At 44.7% G+C, this 16,429-nt stretch overlaps 1 protein-coding gene across 50 annotated transcripts in view; it reads left to right on the top strand.

Annotated features, from left to right (window-relative positions):
* Positions 1-15,711, top strand: part of CELF1 (CUGBP Elav-like family member 1) — a 106,136-nt gene extending 90,425 nt beyond the window's left edge. For 10 of the 50 annotated variants that reach the window (XM_074401421.1, XM_039471187.2, XM_074401418.1 and 7 more), the window contains 6 exons: positions 3,173-3,248; positions 4,846-4,974; positions 5,325-5,438; positions 6,465-6,650; positions 8,427-8,570; positions 9,297-15,711. In XM_074401421.1, the coding sequence (XP_074257522.1) occupies positions 3,173-3,248; positions 4,846-4,974; positions 5,325-5,438; positions 6,465-6,650; positions 8,427-8,570; positions 9,297-9,424 (777 nt within the window). In that variant the 3' untranslated portion in view covers positions 9,425-15,711. The remainder of the gene's footprint in view (positions 1-3,172; positions 3,249-4,845; positions 4,975-5,324; positions 5,439-6,464; positions 6,651-8,426; positions 8,571-9,296) is intronic. The other 40 variants (XM_074401435.1, XM_074401455.1, XM_074401456.1 and 37 more) reach the window with 14 other exon arrangements.
* Positions 15,712-16,429: the final 718 nt, after the last annotated feature.

The raw sequence follows: 16,429 nt of genomic DNA, 5'->3' as shown, positions 1-16,429 counted from the left end.
GCGCCATTGCACTCCAGCCTGGGTAACAAGAGCGAAACTCCGTCTCAAAAAAAAAAAAAAAAAAAAAAAAAAAACAACAAAAAAAAAACCACCCATCTGTGAATCAAAAAGGGAAAAGGTCATCTCAAGCTGTTAGTGGTGAAACCACTAGATTAGTATGGATGATACAAAAATATTTACATAGGAATAGCTAATATAGTCATTCATTCCTCATTCTTTCAAGTATCATTCTGTAGGGAAACCGACAAAAGGCACTGATTTCTGTCTCACAGTGCTGAATTTTGGTTAATTTAGTTCTGGTGGTTTTCATATTTCTAATATCTTATAAGAAATCCCTGTTTAGTCCTGGCGCAGTGGCTCACGCCTGTAATCCCAGCACTTTGAGAGTCCAAGTTGGGCAGTCGCCTGAGGTCCAGAGTTCAAGGCCAGCCTGGCCACATGGGGAAACCCTGTCTCTACTAAAAATACAAAAAAAAAAAAAAAAATTAGCCAGGCGTGGTTGCAGGCACGTGTAATCCCAGTGACCCAAGAAGCTGAGGCAGAAGAATTTGCGTGAAATCGGGAGGCAGAAGTTGCAGTGAACTGAGATCATGAACTCCAGCCTGGGCAACAGAGTGAGACGTCATCTCAAAACAAAAAAAGAAAGAAAGAAATCCCTGTTTATCCTACCTAGTATTTCTCTGAAGTTTTAAAAAAAAAAAAAAAAAAACCGGGCGCGGTGGCTCAAGCCTGTAATCCCAGCACTTTGGGAGGCCGAGGCGGGTGGATCACGAGGTCGAGAGATCGAGACCATCCTGGTCAACATGGTAAAACCCCGTCTCTACTAAAAATACTAAAACATTAGCTGGGCATGGCGGCGCGTGCCTGTAATCCCAGCTACTCAGGAGGCTGAGGCAGGAGAATTGCCTGAACCCAGGAGGCGGAGGTTGCGGTGAGCCGAGATCGCGCCATTGCACTCCAGCCTGGGTAACAAGAGTGAAACTCCGTCTCAAAAAAAAAAAAAAAAAAGGTAGAAAGTAGTTTTATATATATATATATGTATATATGCGTGTGTGTGTGTGTGTGTATATATATATATATACACACACACACATACATATATATACATATTTTTTTTTTCTTTTTGAGTTGACGTCTCGCTCTGTTGTCCAGGTTGTAGTACAGTGGCTCAATCTCTGCTTACTGCAACCTCCACTTTCCAAGTAGCTGGGATTACAGTCATGTGCTACGGTGACCAGCTCATTTGTGTATTTTAAGTAGAGACAGGGTTTTGCTGTGTTGTCCAGGCTGGTCTCAAACTCCTGACCTCAAGTGATCTGCCTACCTTGGCCTCCCAAAGTGCTGGGATTACAGGCATGAAGGCAATGCACCTGGTTATATTTCACAGAATAAATTGTTTCTTAGTGCTGAAACATTGCTTGTATGTTCAGAAAATTCAGAGATATTTTAATCATCTGCAGAAATAATAATGCTTTGAAAATGGTCTGCATGCTATGCATTTGCTTTTCATAGAGACTTTTGTGGTCCCTTTTTAGGGAGGATTAACCTTTTCGTTCTAATTGCCACTAGCAGCAAGTACATGATGGCATATGTTGAGAGCTGTGTTCTCTTTGTTTTGGTTAGACATGGTCCCCTTCCTAAGAGCTGATCTCATTTTGGGGGAATGAAGGGACCAAGTACAGTATTCACAGTCCACCAGTTGGAACTGAACCCATAGCCCAAGGTGTTTAAGAAGAAAAAGGCTGGGCACGGTGGCTCACGCCTGTAATGCCAGCACTTTGGGAGGCTGAGGCTGGCAAATCACCTGAGGTCAAGAGTTGGAAACCAGCTTGACCAATGTGGAGAAACCCTGTCTCTACTAAAAATACAAAATTAGCTGGGCATGGTGGCACATGTTTTTAATTTCAACTATTCAGGAGGCTGAGGCAGAAGAATCACTTGAACATGGAGGGTGGAGGTTGCAGTGAGCTGAGATCATGCTATTGCACTCCAGCCTGGGCAACTAGTGGAAAAATTAAAAAAGAAGAAAAAAAATGTAGGCATGGTGTTAATGGACTGTGCGATAGTACATCATCATTAATTATGAGGTTCTTTCTGGACTATGTGGACTTGAATTAGCCAGCCTCTGCTCTCCTGGAGGAGTGGTTTTTAATCTTTTTATCCTCTGAGAAGTGGTAAAAAAGGATGTGTAGGTGCATTTTTTTTCTGCCCATTCTGTTCCTGGAGGTTTGTAGACCTCCTGAAACTCATCCATGATCTCTAGCCTGAAAGGATTCGCCATAACAGAGGAACCAGCTCAGATGTTTATAGGAGAAGAAAATAGGTTGAATAAAAGGATCCTGTACAAGAATACCAGTTGTCCATAAGGAATAATAATTGGGTTTAGTTGGAGCAAAGGTTTTCAGCAAGCTGGTTAGATGAAGGTTGTGGTTTGCCAGTATCCAAATTAAACTAATGCCATAAACTCAGGGGCAGGCCCTCTACTTTATTTGTCACAGGACAATCATTGAAAGAGAACGTACTCTGAACCTGGTATGGCCTAATCTATCAATCATTTGGTCATCTGCAACAGTGTAGACCAACTTGGAGGGGAAGAAGAAAATAGAGTTGGATAGATAGATATGTAGCTGGAGTGATTATTAGTCGTGTGGTCCATTGTGACAATAAAGGGTAACTCCAAGAAACACTCTGAAATGCTTAGATTTGTTATTTAAAATAGTTGTGTGAGGTAGAAATTGGGTTATCCAGACGGAAACAATCTTCAGAGTAGGATGTGTGGACCTAACTAAGGAGAACTTGCGAGAAGGGAACTGGAAATGCCAGTTATTCATGGGCAGACAGTAATCACAGTTGACTGTACAGCTGCTAAGGTTTAGCTTATTGTCCTGCTGTACTTCTGTCCTCTGCTGTGCTGAATTCTGCTGCCCAGGGACTTGAGCTTGGCTCAGTACTCAGTGAACATACTATCTTCTGGGCCAGTGCTTTAGCTGTGTTGTTTTGTCCTGTGCTGTCATAAGCCTCATGTTTCAGTTGTGTTGGCTTGGGTTCTTGTCTTTGACTTTCTTCTCTCTGGGGGCCTCTGCACTCTCGCTTTGCTGTGCTGTAGAGTTATCCCAGATGCAGAACCAGCCCTCACTCTCACTCTTGTTCTGTTTTTTGGTGTAATGTCTAGCTTTATTTGCAGCTCCTACAGCAGACTGCCTCCTCTGGGAACCTCAACACCCTGAGCAGCCTCCACCCAATGGGAGGTAAGTGTTTCACTACTGCAGAGGAGCAGCAGCACCCAGGCCAGCAGACCCAGCTAACAACAGTCTTGAGAGTTTGGCATCGTTTCTGCGAAAACGTTTTTTTGCTCATTATGTAAACCTGACCTAAGATGAACGTCCCAGGACTCAGTTGCCTTGTCTCTATACGGTGGCTCTATTGCTAGTTGATGCCACATTGCTCTGACGTTATCTGCTGCCTCCTAACCTTTTAGGTCACTGTTGGAGAAGAATATGAAAAAGAGCTATTTGGCTCCTATAGACTGAGGCCATGCTGATAAGGGGGAAAAAAACTGCAAGAACTCTTTATCTCCATTATTAAGTGACTTTTCCAATGACTGCCGAAAAGCCAAAGATGGCTTCCATGCAAATGGCCTACCTTGAAACTTCTAGAACCCAGGCAGTTAGTTTACCTATGTGTCTTATACTTGTTTCTTAGGTGAATTCCTATTTTGTTGTTGCTATTAACATATACAAAAAACTTAAATGGAGTACCACAACAAACCTGAGCCAGGGGCCATTAGGAGTTGGTGGGGAGAGGCCATGGGGCAGCTCCAAAGCTGCCTGCGCCTACACCTCTGCATTGGATTTAGGTTAGGCCAAATGCATTTGAGAAAGGCATAGTCTTCAGTGAACTGCATTTTGCTGTTTGAAAATTTTTGATAGTCATTCACTTTGTCTCAGGAAATTATAGTTGGCTATGTTTTTGGAAAGTTGCTAGATTGTAATCTATGTTATATTTTCTTTCTTTTTTTTTTTTTTTTTTTAAGGTGTGAGCTTTTATTGCTTAAAAATTTTCTGAATAGTAGACATCTTAAAACAGTTTTTATTTGTTTCAAGACAAAGGTTGGGGATGTTGGATTGACTCATCTCTATGTTATATTTTCATTCTCATTTACTCTTTCCACTCCCCTCACCCCTCACTCCTCACTCCATCACTCCTCTTTTGTCTGGTAAATGGTTTGCAACATGGACAGCACAGTTTAGGTTTCTTCCTCCTCTTTGAACTGTGTTGCTTGCCTAGGCTCTACTTGGAAGTCTTTCACTTAGTGATTTTTTTCCTCTTTCCTCTTTCTGTTGACAAATCTGCTATTCAAGTGGAAGTATCTTTATTCTTTGTCTCATTGCTGCTCTCATGTGTTCTCCTTTGTTTCCTCCTGGGCATTTGCATCTCTGCTACATTTTCTGTATGTTCCCCTCCATTACAGAGAGTAAATCCCCTGTAAAGGGTGAGTGAGGGGCCTGGATGCAGTCCCATCCTGTGCTATAGGTTTTGGCATTGTTCTCCTGTGTTCCTGGCCCCATGTCAGTTTTTCTTGGGCTTCTTAATTGCTGACACTTTATTAACGTATGCTTGGGGTGGTTTGCTATTGAATTAGCGTCTTTTCTCTGAGGAAATAATTTCAAGTTTCTTAATGAGTGATATCTGAATCTTTTGGAGCCCTGTAATATTGTTTGTAACAGTGTCTAGAACATTTCCTCTTTGTCAGGGACCAGCCCTCTGCCAGCATGTGCTATTGTTGCTGGAAGGGATATGAGGCACCCTTATCTGCTGGCTAATCTCTCGCTTTGGATGTTGCAGGGTTGAATGCAATGCAGTTACAGAATTTGGCTGCACTAGCTGCTGCAGCTAGCGCAGCTCAGAACACACCAAGTGGTACCAATGCTCTCACTACATCCAGCAGTCCCCTTAGCGTGCTCACCAGTTCAGGTAAGCATGGTAGGGCCCAGTGTGTCATTATGTGCCTTGGACAGATCCTTTCTGTTTAAAGGCAGAGTCCAGAGAGAGAAAGTAGTTAACACCTGTTTCCAGAGAGGTCAGATTATGAGCAACAAATTTTCAAATGTCATCTTCTGGACTTCAGAGAAATCTTCCTGATTTTTAATGTGCTGTGGCCATTATTTGTGTCTGTGTCCTGCAAGGACAGTTATTAGAATTAGTAACTGAAAACCTCTTTGCAAATAGCATACTTGGATAGTGTCAGTCTTTCTTGTGTTTGGTTCTTGTTGACAAGAGAATGCGAGTGATGGGTTGAATTTTAACTCCTGGATTTCTAATAGCAGGGTCTTCACCCAGCTCCAGCAGCAGTAATTCTGTCAACCCCATAGCCTCCCTTGGAGCCCTGCAGACATTAGCTGGAGCAACGGCTGGCCTCAATGTTGGCTCTTTGGCAGGTAAGGGGCAGCCCCTGGCTGTCATCAGACCATTCTTTGTGCAGGTAGCACATCTTGAACAACCCTGGTAGGGGCACCACTGGAATGATTGCAGTGGCCCAGTGAAGTTAAAAACAGTCATGGGATTTTGAATCAGACCTGAGTTAAATCCCACCTCTGCCCCTTAGCTAGCTCTAACTTTGGATTACCTTTCTAAGGACGTTTTCTCATCTTGGAAGTGGGACTGATAGAAAACTTTGAAGGTTTGTTAAAAATTAAATAAGGCCAAGTGCAGTGGCTCACACCTATAATCTCAGCAGTTTGGGAGGCCAAAGCAGGAGGATCACTGTAGGTCAGGAGTTCAGACCAGCCTGAGCAACGTAGTGAGACCTCCATCTTTACAAAATTTGGCTGGATGTAGTGGTGCATGTCCCATAGTTCCAGCTACTTAGGAGGCTGAGGCTGGGAGGATTGCTTGAACCTGGGAGCTTGAGGTTGCAGTGAGCTATGATTGCACCACTGAACTCCAACCTTGGTGACAGAGTGAGACTCTGTCTCCAAAAAAAAAAAAAAGAGAGCATAGATAAAGTGCTGCTGAGTACCTTGCATAGTACAGTGGCTGGCACATAGAATGTACTCAGTACCTGTTAGCTGCTGTTTTAATGGTAGGGTTCACCCACATCTTGTCATAAATCACATGTGCCCCTTTGAGTTCATAGTCCTTGAACTTTTCTTTTATGACATTCTAGCTCAGTATGAGAAAGTGGCATTATAGCCAGATAGAAAATGGAGCCCGTCACTCCACAGATTGGATAAAGGTAATGGGGAGCATCACACCCTGGTATGGCATTTCTTAATGTCCCCATTAGCAAGGCCTGCTGAATGTCCTGAAATCTAACCAGTCAAGTTCTTCTCCTCAGGGAGAAACGAGGGAGATGAAGGGGAGAACTCTGGAATTTTCCCTCTTCTAGATGTCCCTAAGTAGACTTGTCTTTAGCATCAGTTTAATCTTTCTTGTATATTAATCCTTCCCTTCCTCCAACCAAGGAATGGCAGCTTTAAATGGTGGCCTGGGTAGCAGTGGGCTTTCCAATGGCACCGGGAGCACCATGGAGGCCCTCACTCAGGCCTACTCGGGTATCCAGCAATACGCTGCTGCTGCACTCCCCACTCTGTACAACCAGAATCTTCTGACACAGCAGAGTATTGGTGCTGCTGGAAGCCAGAAGGAAGGTGAGTGCAAAGGGAGATCAGTGTCAGGCATGGGGGTATTCTTCCTTCTGTACCAGAACTGAAAGAGCAATGGCTGAGGGAAGCAGCTAGGTTCGTCAGACCAGTGTCTTTGTTGTTATTGTTTTTTGAGAGGGTCAAGTGTAGACTGAGAAACTCTGAAGTATGATCTGCTTTTGGAATGTTTTCTGGATGTGGCTCAGATCAGAACCTCTGTGGGCCCTCTTGGGACTGGGCTGCAGTTTTTAGATGAAGGAATAGACTGATCTTATCGTATCGGACACATTTGACAAGAATCTGTTTTTGTTAGGAAGTCTTCTCTATGAATTACAAATCTGTCAGAGGATCTTCTGTCTAGATGTCTCCTGTCTCAGTGTCCCTTTTAGGTATATCATTTGGCATTTTCCTCACTTTGTGATCGATGGTTGTCTTGATTGAAGGCAAACTGAGGGGCGATGGGACAGAGTTATGGCACATGAGTTGATAGAGTGGGAAGTGTCATTTGACACAAATGGTATTCAATTTAGGAGAAAAAAATTAGGAGAGACTAGCCAGAAAGAGGCCTGAAGGTGACTTATATGAATAGAAAGTCCTGCTGACACCTTTATGCTCAGATTTGACTGGCGTTTTATAACCAGGAGCTGGTATAAGCACTAATGTGGGAAAGAGATGAGTGTCCTTTTGCTACAGCAGAAAGAAGTCCTGGTTCATCTCACCTGCTCTGAATCACTTATATCCCCTAGGGATATGGTAGTGGGAGAATGTAGCATGAACCAATATTTTAGTGGAGACTGTGGAGACAGACAATAAATAAATGAAAGCATGAGGTGTTGCATGATCCTCTGGAGAATGACAAGCAGAGAAGAAAGGGAGTGCCAGAGGCACTGCATTCCATGCAGAATGCTCAGATAATGTCTAAGTTGACATTTAAGCAGAGAACTGAAGGAAGTGAGGAAGCAAGCCATGCCTGAATCTACAGAAGAGTGACAGGGGCATAGGAACAGCAAGTGCCGAAGCCCTAAGGCAGCAGTGTTCCCTGATGTGTGTGACAAAAACAGGGAGGCCAGGGTGGCTGGAGAATGGTTGGATTGCAATTGTAATAAAACTTTGGTTAGAAAATCATTGAGTCACATGAAGAATGTGTATTCTGTTTTCAAGCTTAGTGTTAACTATGGGTCCATTTTTAAAACTATAATTTCTTTTTACTGAAGTCCAATTTACATATGATGAAACTCACTGATTTTGGCAATATGAGTATTGACAAACAGACCAAGTCCTGCAACCATCACCACAGATTTAGAACATTTCCATCACCCCTAGAAATTCCCTGTGCCCCTTTGTAGTCATTCCCTGCTTCTACAGCTTGCCTCTGGCAACTGCCAATCTGTTTGCTGTCCCTGTGGTGTCTAGGCACTATTTGGAAATCTGTTTGTTCATAATCCGTTTTTCTGCTGTGTTCCTCTGTGAGCCTGCAGTCTCTGTTCTGCTCCACACACAAGTTGGCCTGCTTTATTATCCCAGCACTCCCTCCTCCCGCAGGTAGAATTCTCACATCCTCAGTGAGATGGAGTTTGGCTGAATGTGAGGGAAGGAATCTTATTTTAATGTTTGCCCTTTGGTTCCTTGCTTTGTATTTAGAGAATCTGCTTAGTTCCCCAGATAAATCTCTATTTTTGGGGATTGTGACAGTTTTAACATAGGTAGAAATGAAAGACCACTGGTGCAGGGTGGCAAGCAGGTTTGACACTGATACCTTTCCAATGACTGGATATTTTGAAGGTCCAGAGGGAGCCAACCTGTTCATCTACCACCTGCCCCAGGAGTTTGGCGATCAGGACCTGCTGCAGATGTTTATGCCCTTTGGGAATGTCGTGTCTGCCAAGGTTTTCATAGACAAGCAGACAAACCTGAGCAAGTGTTTTGGTATGTTGGCTTCTCTCTGGTGTCAGGGTGGGATTAGTATTTTACCACCAAGTAAGGGGATGCTGACTGCAGAAAGAGCTGGATATGAGTTTGGGCTGTTTTAACTTGGCCATGGGCAGGTCAGATGACCTCTTTTTGGGCTTCAGTTTTCTCATTGCCGTAGTGGAGGTAAGGATTCCTACCCACTCTGTTGCTCCAGAGAGAAAAATAATAAACAGCAATGGTTTGCAAAACAACCTTAAAACAGTCCAGGTTCCTGCCTGTAAATCCCAGTACTTTGAGAGGCCAAGGCAGGAGGATCACTTGAGCCTAGGAGTATAAGACCAGCGTGAGCAACAGAGTGAGACCTCATGACCACAATAAATTAGTTAGGCATGGTAATGTGTACCTGTGGTCCCAGTTACTCAAGAGGCTGAGCTGAGAGGATCACCTGAGCCCAGGGGGCCAAGGTTGCAGTAAACCATGGTCACACCACTGTACTCCAACCTGGGTGACAGAGCAAGACCCTGTATCAAAAAAAGAAAGAAAAAACCCTTAACCATGTAGGCATTACGTGGTACTATTAGGAACCTAATTTCTTTCATATGATATAATTTCCAGATTTCTTGTCCCTGCTGAATAAAATTGGGATTTGAGATTAAGCACATAAGGTATCTTGCATAAGGAGGACTGAGAATCTCCTTGCCTCATTATGTCCCTCACCTAGGTTTCTGCTTGGACACACAGGTTTTGTAAGTTACGACAATCCTGTTTCGGCTCAAGCTGCCATCCAGTCCATGAACGGCTTTCAGATTGGCATGAAGCGGCTTAAAGTGCAGCTCAAACGTTCGAAGAATGACAGCAAGCCCTACTGAGCGTGCTCCCCTCTAAGACTGGAGTGAGAGGGTCTTCTGGTAAGTTGGGGAGGAGCACCCTTAATGATTCGAAGCCCTGAGGCTGTGTGTTGACAGCCCTGGACCCTGATCCCTGCCACTCTCGCAGGCACAGCTTGCCCTGAAGACTCGGCTACTGCCTTCTGTGGGAGTTTCGCTTCGTACAGAGGACAAGTTTGTGCTTTGGTTTCCAGTGTTTTACTTTGGAGTTTAGGTGCCATATCCTGAGTTTTTTCTTTTTGTTTTGTTTTTTTTTTTCCTTTATTTAAAGTTTGCTGTGTTTGTAATCAGTGTGTGTTGAGAAGGACCAACACCAAACCACCCTGGGGAAGGGGGACAGGGAAACATTTAACACAGACAATGATTGGGATTTGCCCCAAACCACCCCGAGAGAGGACTGAGTGGAACAAAAAAGTGACCCCCAGAACCTCCCTTAGTGTGAGGGTGGGTAGGATGAGAACTGGCATCTTGGAGCTGTGGGAGCAGAGCGGCTTTGGAGGACAGTGGGAGTGTCTAGACACCTAATGCCTGGCAGCCAGAGCCTCAAACTCCTGCACAGCTGCCTTCTGGGAAATAGTTTTTGACACCTATTTTTCAGATTCTTGTCCAGAATTTCTGCTGCTCTTTTCAAAAAAGGGCATTAACAATTCTCTGGAAATAAAGTACCTGTTAGCCTGACATATGCAAAAAGCAGGGCAGCATCACCCATTACCAGCTCCCCCAGCCAGCAGTCGGTGTTGGATTGGCCCTACCTGGCTGGTGGCAGTTTGGGAGAAGCAGCCAAAGAGGTCATTTTAGTTTATTTCAGCACGAAATTAGACCATGGCCCATTTCCAAAAGGTCTCTTTAAAGAAGGCCTCTATGGAATACATTGCCTGGTTCCCTTCCTTGCAGTTCACCACAGCAAGGAATGTCACCTCCATCCCAAGCCACAATTTTCTCATTAGGGCAAATCCAAGAAGGGCTTGCAGTTCTTGCTGAAGTGGGTAGGTACCACTTCTGGGCAGAGTGATCAGTGCCATCTAGGTGGGGGACGAGGAACTTGTTTCTTGGTGTACTTGAATCAGAAGGATCCCTGTAAGCCAGCATGCTGCATTTGCCAGTGGCCAGAAATCCTTCCTTGCCTCTTTGAGGTATCCCAGATGTAGTATTCCCACAGAGGTCTGGCAGTCCCCTCCTGTAACCACTCCAGTCACATTTTCTGCTCTTGAGGCAGAGGTGACATCAGGACGTTTACAGCCTCCACATGAGTTGAGTGTTCATTTACCTCAGTATTACCGTGTTCATTTTTGTCCTCGTGCTACAGTTAGCTCCCTGCCGCCTCCCGCAGGTCTCACTTCAGCTCTTGCCTGTGACCCACACAGCTTCGGGGCTCTGCCTTTGCTCCAAGAAGTGCTGTGGGGGTAGAGAGCCAGGAACGACATGCTGTTGGGAATGTACACCTGGGCAGAGGTGGCCCTGTTAAGATATGACTATAGCCACTGCCAGGGATGGGATCCCTGGGTCTCTGGAATCTGAAACCTCACAAATACCAGTCTTGACCCCTAGCAGCAGCGATAATAAAGGGGTTGGTTTGCTATTAAGTCAGATGGGGGGGGCTCTCTCCTTGTCATGCTGTCCCTGTGGGTAACAGACAGGGATTGACCATCTTGCTGTTGTACAGGTAGCTGGTGGTGTTGGATTATCCCATTGAAGCTGGGACAGCTGTTCCTTTCTCATAGTGATAACTTGGGTCTGTTGTCCTCTAAGAAACGTGAAACATACACTTCTTAAGCTGAACCACGTAAACTTGAATTCTGCGCACTGGGAGAAATGTGTCCTGTGTTTCAAAGGATAAAACTGTTCTAAAGGCTTCCAGGGTCATGATGGGATTTTTTAAATAAATGCAAAAAATAAAAATAAAAAAGAAAAAAGAAAAAAAAAAAGAAAAAAATGCTAGGTTGGGGAGGCGCTGTTCTGAATCCCAACCGGCTGGAACCAAGAATGTCGTTTCTATTTTTATAGAAGTTTTATACAGCTCCGGGGTGGAGAATATTTATTACCTAAATTATATCTCTGGAAAAGGCCAGGATTTTGTAGAATCCAGAATGTGATTGTTGTACACACAGGGTGCTGTGTATGATTGAAACTACTGACTTTCTGTGGCCCGATTGCAGCCCAGCTAACCTGCCCAAGGGGAAGGTGTTAATGCTGTGAATTGGCAGAGGAGAGAGCTGTGCTCCACAGGGTGCTGCCGCTGTGCTCCCCAGCCTTCTGTTCTGTCTTCCTCCTCAGCCAGAACTTCACTCCCTCCCCACAGCCCACTCTTCTCTCCGCCTTCCCCCACCTCACCATTATTTGTCCATGGATTTGTCCTGGGCTCTGGGACCTTATGAAACCCCTTTCCTAATGACATAAGAGGCCAAGGTACAATCCACCCACCTTTGATACCAGACCCTGAGGCTTCATACCTGCTGTTGGGTTCTCTTTTCTAAAAGGAACGCTTGCCCTAGCAGGGGCCTGGGCTGCTCGAGCAGCCAGCTGGTGAGACCATGCACTTCTCTGTTATTTCCTCCCCCTGCCCAGTGAGTTAGCACAGCAGTAGCACTGCCCTTGAGCACAGTTCTTTCCCCAGGCCAAAGATGGTTTTTTTAAGAAGCTGCTCCCCTACAAGTCTCACGTGTGAAAGGGCTCAGCTCAGAGAGTGGAGACTCGCAGTCAAGTCTTAAGCAATCCTTTTCTGTTGTGTGAAGGTTTCACTTAAAATGTGTTTTCTGCTGTAGTTTTGTTTCTTACTCGGGTTACATCATGAAATTGATTTGCCTTGAATGCAGCCAGACCACTGTCTCCTGGGTTCCACTTGAGTGGCCAGGGCCTGGGTGGAAGCTAAGAGCTTGGATTTCTGGGAACAAAGGGCCATCCCCATAGGATTGAGCAGAAATTCTGGCCCTCTTCCCTGAAAAATTTTCCCCACCCCAGTCAGCATCTTCTGCTTCTCCTTGGGTTGTGACCAGGGAGTGGGGAGAGAGGCTGAGGCTCTGCTCCCCCAGAGACCTTCTTTTCTTATGAGTTGGGTGCTTCAGGGAAAATCCAAGCCTTGGGTTCCCTTCTGTCTCTGGCAGTTAGATGTGTTCTTGATGTCCTCCATGTCCTTTTTGACTTTTCCCTGTGTCCATTGTTAGCATGTGCAAAAAGTTCCCTGTCATTACCCAACCCCTGCCCGCCCACCTCATTTCAGGGCTGTACACACAGTGAGTGTTCTGTTCTCTCTCTCTTTGTTTGGATGTATTGCTCTGTGTAACTCAGTGGGTCTCCCTCTTTCTGGTTTGTTTTTTTTTCTAGATTCCTGCCGTTTGTTCATCGTTGTGCCTAAAGCATGTCGATGTGGCGTCAAGTACATCGTCCAAATCCCTGTCTCTTCAGCTTCTCTGATGCTTGAACTCTCACCTTTGACCTTGTGTTGACCTTTGATGCTGACGTGTATTTTTATTATGTTTGTTTCTTTCTTCGTTTTTTTTTTTTTTCTTTCCTTTTTTTTCCCTTTTGTGCTGCCAAATTGGTTTTGCTAGAACGACTGCTGAAGGGGAAATATTTAAACTTGCATTTGAATATAAAAAAAATCTATTTTTCTAGAACTTCATAAGATAACCACTTGATTTTGTGATTCCAATTCTTTGTAATTGTCTTCAGAGCAGCCCTACTAGCACATACCGTGTGGTGTTTGTATTTCTGTGAACACACAGCCAGTCCGTTTCTAGGCTTTGTTTCTCTGTGTGCTTAGTTTTAAAGACAACTTTGAAGTAAACAATGAAATAAAAGATGTCACTAAAACCTTTGAGGCTCCTGAGCACATTTTGCTGATATAGTCTGTGGGGCTTGAGGAGACTGCATGTATTGTTCTTTCTTTTGTTTTTCTTCTGAGTTCTCAGCTGCAGAAAGCACCTGAACCCCCTTTCTTCCTTTTTGACTGCAGGCTGCAGTTTGGGCCCCAGCCAGCCCTTTTTCTTTTGTTGTTCTTCCCTGGAGCGACTCTGCGGGGAGCCCTGGATCCCGCTTGCCCCTTCCCCTCAGCCCCATGCCTGTTCCTACAGTCTCCACAGCAAAATGTGATGCTTTGATTTTTTGTTGTTTTTGTTTTTGTATTGTTTTTGTGTTTTTGTTTTGGATTTTTTTCCTTTCCTACTAAGATTATGCCCAGAAAAAACAAGTTTTGCATGTTTCCTGCTGTTTCTTCACACCTTCGTATATATCACCTTCACCTCTCTGTTTTCTATAGTTTGTGCAAAAACTGACCGATTTAAAAGGGTTTCAAAGAAGCTGTTTTAAATTGTTGTAGGGTTGATTATTTTTTTTCAAGATTGTATTGTTTTATTTTGAAGTGGCAACTTTCTCCTCTATTGCCCTTAGAGTGTTTGCCTGTGCACTTAGACTGTCACTTTGTGTGGCCTCCAGGTCTCAGCCGGGCATCCAGGAGGCTGGCTGCTCTGCTCAGAGAGGGTGGGAAGGGGGCCTGGAGATACACAAGAAGCAGAGGTAGAGCCCAGAATGTGGCAATGGGTGGGCAAGAGGCTTATTTAGCGCATTAGGGGCAGTGAGCACCCGGAGGAAGGAGGGTGCTCCCAACCACCCGTAGGAGGCCATCTGCGCACCAAGCGACAATGCACCTGCTGGTGCTTTTCCTAGGTGACAAGCACAATACTACAGTCTTCACACTGTTTACAGCCCTGGGCACCAGCCACCCCGCACTGGCTCTTCACCACAGCTCTGCTCTTACTTAGCTAGTGGGGTGGGGGGAAAGGGCAGGTATTTGATTTTTAAATTGGGTCTGTGAAGAGCCAAACAGCTACTGTCCCTGGGTGCCAGGCAAGCCAGTTTGTTGGTTCCCTGAGGGAAACTGACCCTCTTCTCTTGTGGTACCATCCAGCCTCAGGGTCTTGGAGACTTGAGTAAGAATGTGAGTGGAGGGGGAGAGGCAAGGAGAGGACGGGTCACAGGGTGGATCTTTGGAGGGAAGAGGTTACAGGGGGAGGAGCTGATGATAGATCCCACCCAGACCTAAGCTGCTGGTGGGTGGGTGAGCTGCGAAGTAGGACTGTCCAGGGAAGGGTGGAGAGATGTAGCTAGGGGCTGGGTAGAAGCGCTGTTGAGCATCCTCCACGCCAGGGTTGATGAAGGAAGGGATCCCAGCAGGGTTTCTGCTCTGGGACTGGCAGATTGCCTGGTATTATGCCCAAGGCCACTCTGCCTAGGGGAAAGGGCAGCCAGGCGGAGGCCCAGTGTCTGGTAGGCTGCTGAATTTCCTGGAAGGGGTGATTGGTTGGAAAGAGGCCAGAAACCCCAGCCTGAGAGACTGCTGTGCGCCCCACAGTCTGACTGCACAGAGCCGCCTCTGTTGGCAGGAGGCGCTGAGGCTCCCCTTCCTGTGTATTGAGAAGCTCTGTTTGCCAATATATTTTGCTTTCAATTCCAAGAGGAGCTCTGGGAAAACCTGTGGATAAAACCAAATGCCAAATGTTGGACGTTGTTTCCTTTTCCTTTTCTCTCTCTGATTGTTTTAATTGTTCTGTGGTGGTTTTAATGGATTTGAGACCCTGGAGCGGCAGCTGCCTTTCTGATTTCCAGCTGCTTTTTGTGAATAATTTAAAAAGAAAAAAAAAAAGAAACTTTACATTTTGGAGACAAACCTGTGTGAGTTTTTTATTGGTACAAACGTTGTATTTAACACTAGGGGTTTTGTACAGTTTTTTGCCTTTTCTACTAGAAAACAATGTAAAGTGATTTCACAATGTGAAGAGAAAAAAAAATTGCCACTATGACCAAACGCACAGTCTGTTCTGCAGCAACAACGGGATTCAATCAACTCAGTCGTGATTCAGCCGTAGAAATGCTTTTCCTTTACCTTGTTTGAGCTTTTCCTTTCTTTTCTGTTTTGATTTGCTAAGAAAATGTCTTTTTTGTGTGAACTTGTGTTGTACTCTGTAGAAAATTATGGATTTTACTTTAATGGTTTAAAAAAAAAAAAAGGCAAGAAGAGCCCTTATCGCTTTTCTTAACCTAATCACAGAGTTTGTGTAGTGAATTTAAAAAGAAAAAAAATTGTTACAAGTTTGGAGCAAGGGAGTATGTGTTTCAAAGGAATCTCCTTCCTTTTTTTGTGTGTTTTTCCTTTTGTCCCAATGGGGAACCTAAATCTGTTTTAATTGCACAGACACACGGACAAAAAGTCATTTTGTATCTGCCAAGTGTGGTACCTTCCTTTGTTTATTTGCTATTAAACTGTTTGAGAAGAACTGATGTCTTCAGAGTTACTAATTGTTGGGGTGGGCGGTGGGCCCTTGGAGCGGGTAGGGTTGCCATTGCCACTTCCTGAAGGAGTGTGGGTGCCTGTAAGGCTTCATTGTGATACACCTGAAGGTGTGCACCTGAACCCACCAGAAGCTCCCGAAAGTATAATTTCTCCCCAGAAAACCGCTTTCCCTGTCTTTTTGTATTCTCCAGGATTCCTATTTATATGGAAACTTTTTTTTTTTAATGGAAACATTTGAACTTTTCTGCCAGCCTTAGTTTTTGAGCTTCTGTTCTCCTTGGCTGCTCCCTGAAATCAGGCAGTAAAGAAGCCTCAGACTTGATTTAGCCAAGTGTCTCCCAGACTGGATTCCATTTGCTGTCTACTTGTCCTCAAAAATAAGGGGCAGCTTGGGGTTTTGAGAAGAGTTTGTCTGCCAAGTTCTGCATTTGAGTGTTCCTTTGTTCACGTCCCCATTTTTATTCATTAAAAATGTTCAAAAATAAGAACTTATATGCAGATAATTATCCTAGCTAATGTTGATTGTTTACCGCAATCAGACGTTCAGGATACACGTGATACCCACTACATGTTCCCGTCTTTATATCATCCCTGGGAAGTACCTAGTGTTCCCATCCTCATTTTCAGATGAGCAAACAGGTTAAAAGAAATTGGGTTGCCTGCTAGAAAGTGGTGTGCACAGGGAATCAAACCAGGTTGCC

Source organism: Saimiri boliviensis, chromosome 6 (genome assembly GCF_048565385.1).
Source record: "Saimiri boliviensis isolate mSaiBol1 chromosome 6, mSaiBol1.pri, whole genome shotgun sequence".
Classification (NCBI taxonomy): domain Eukaryota; kingdom Metazoa; phylum Chordata; class Mammalia; order Primates; family Cebidae; genus Saimiri; species Saimiri boliviensis.
This window is presented reverse-complemented; position numbering and strand designations above follow the sequence as displayed.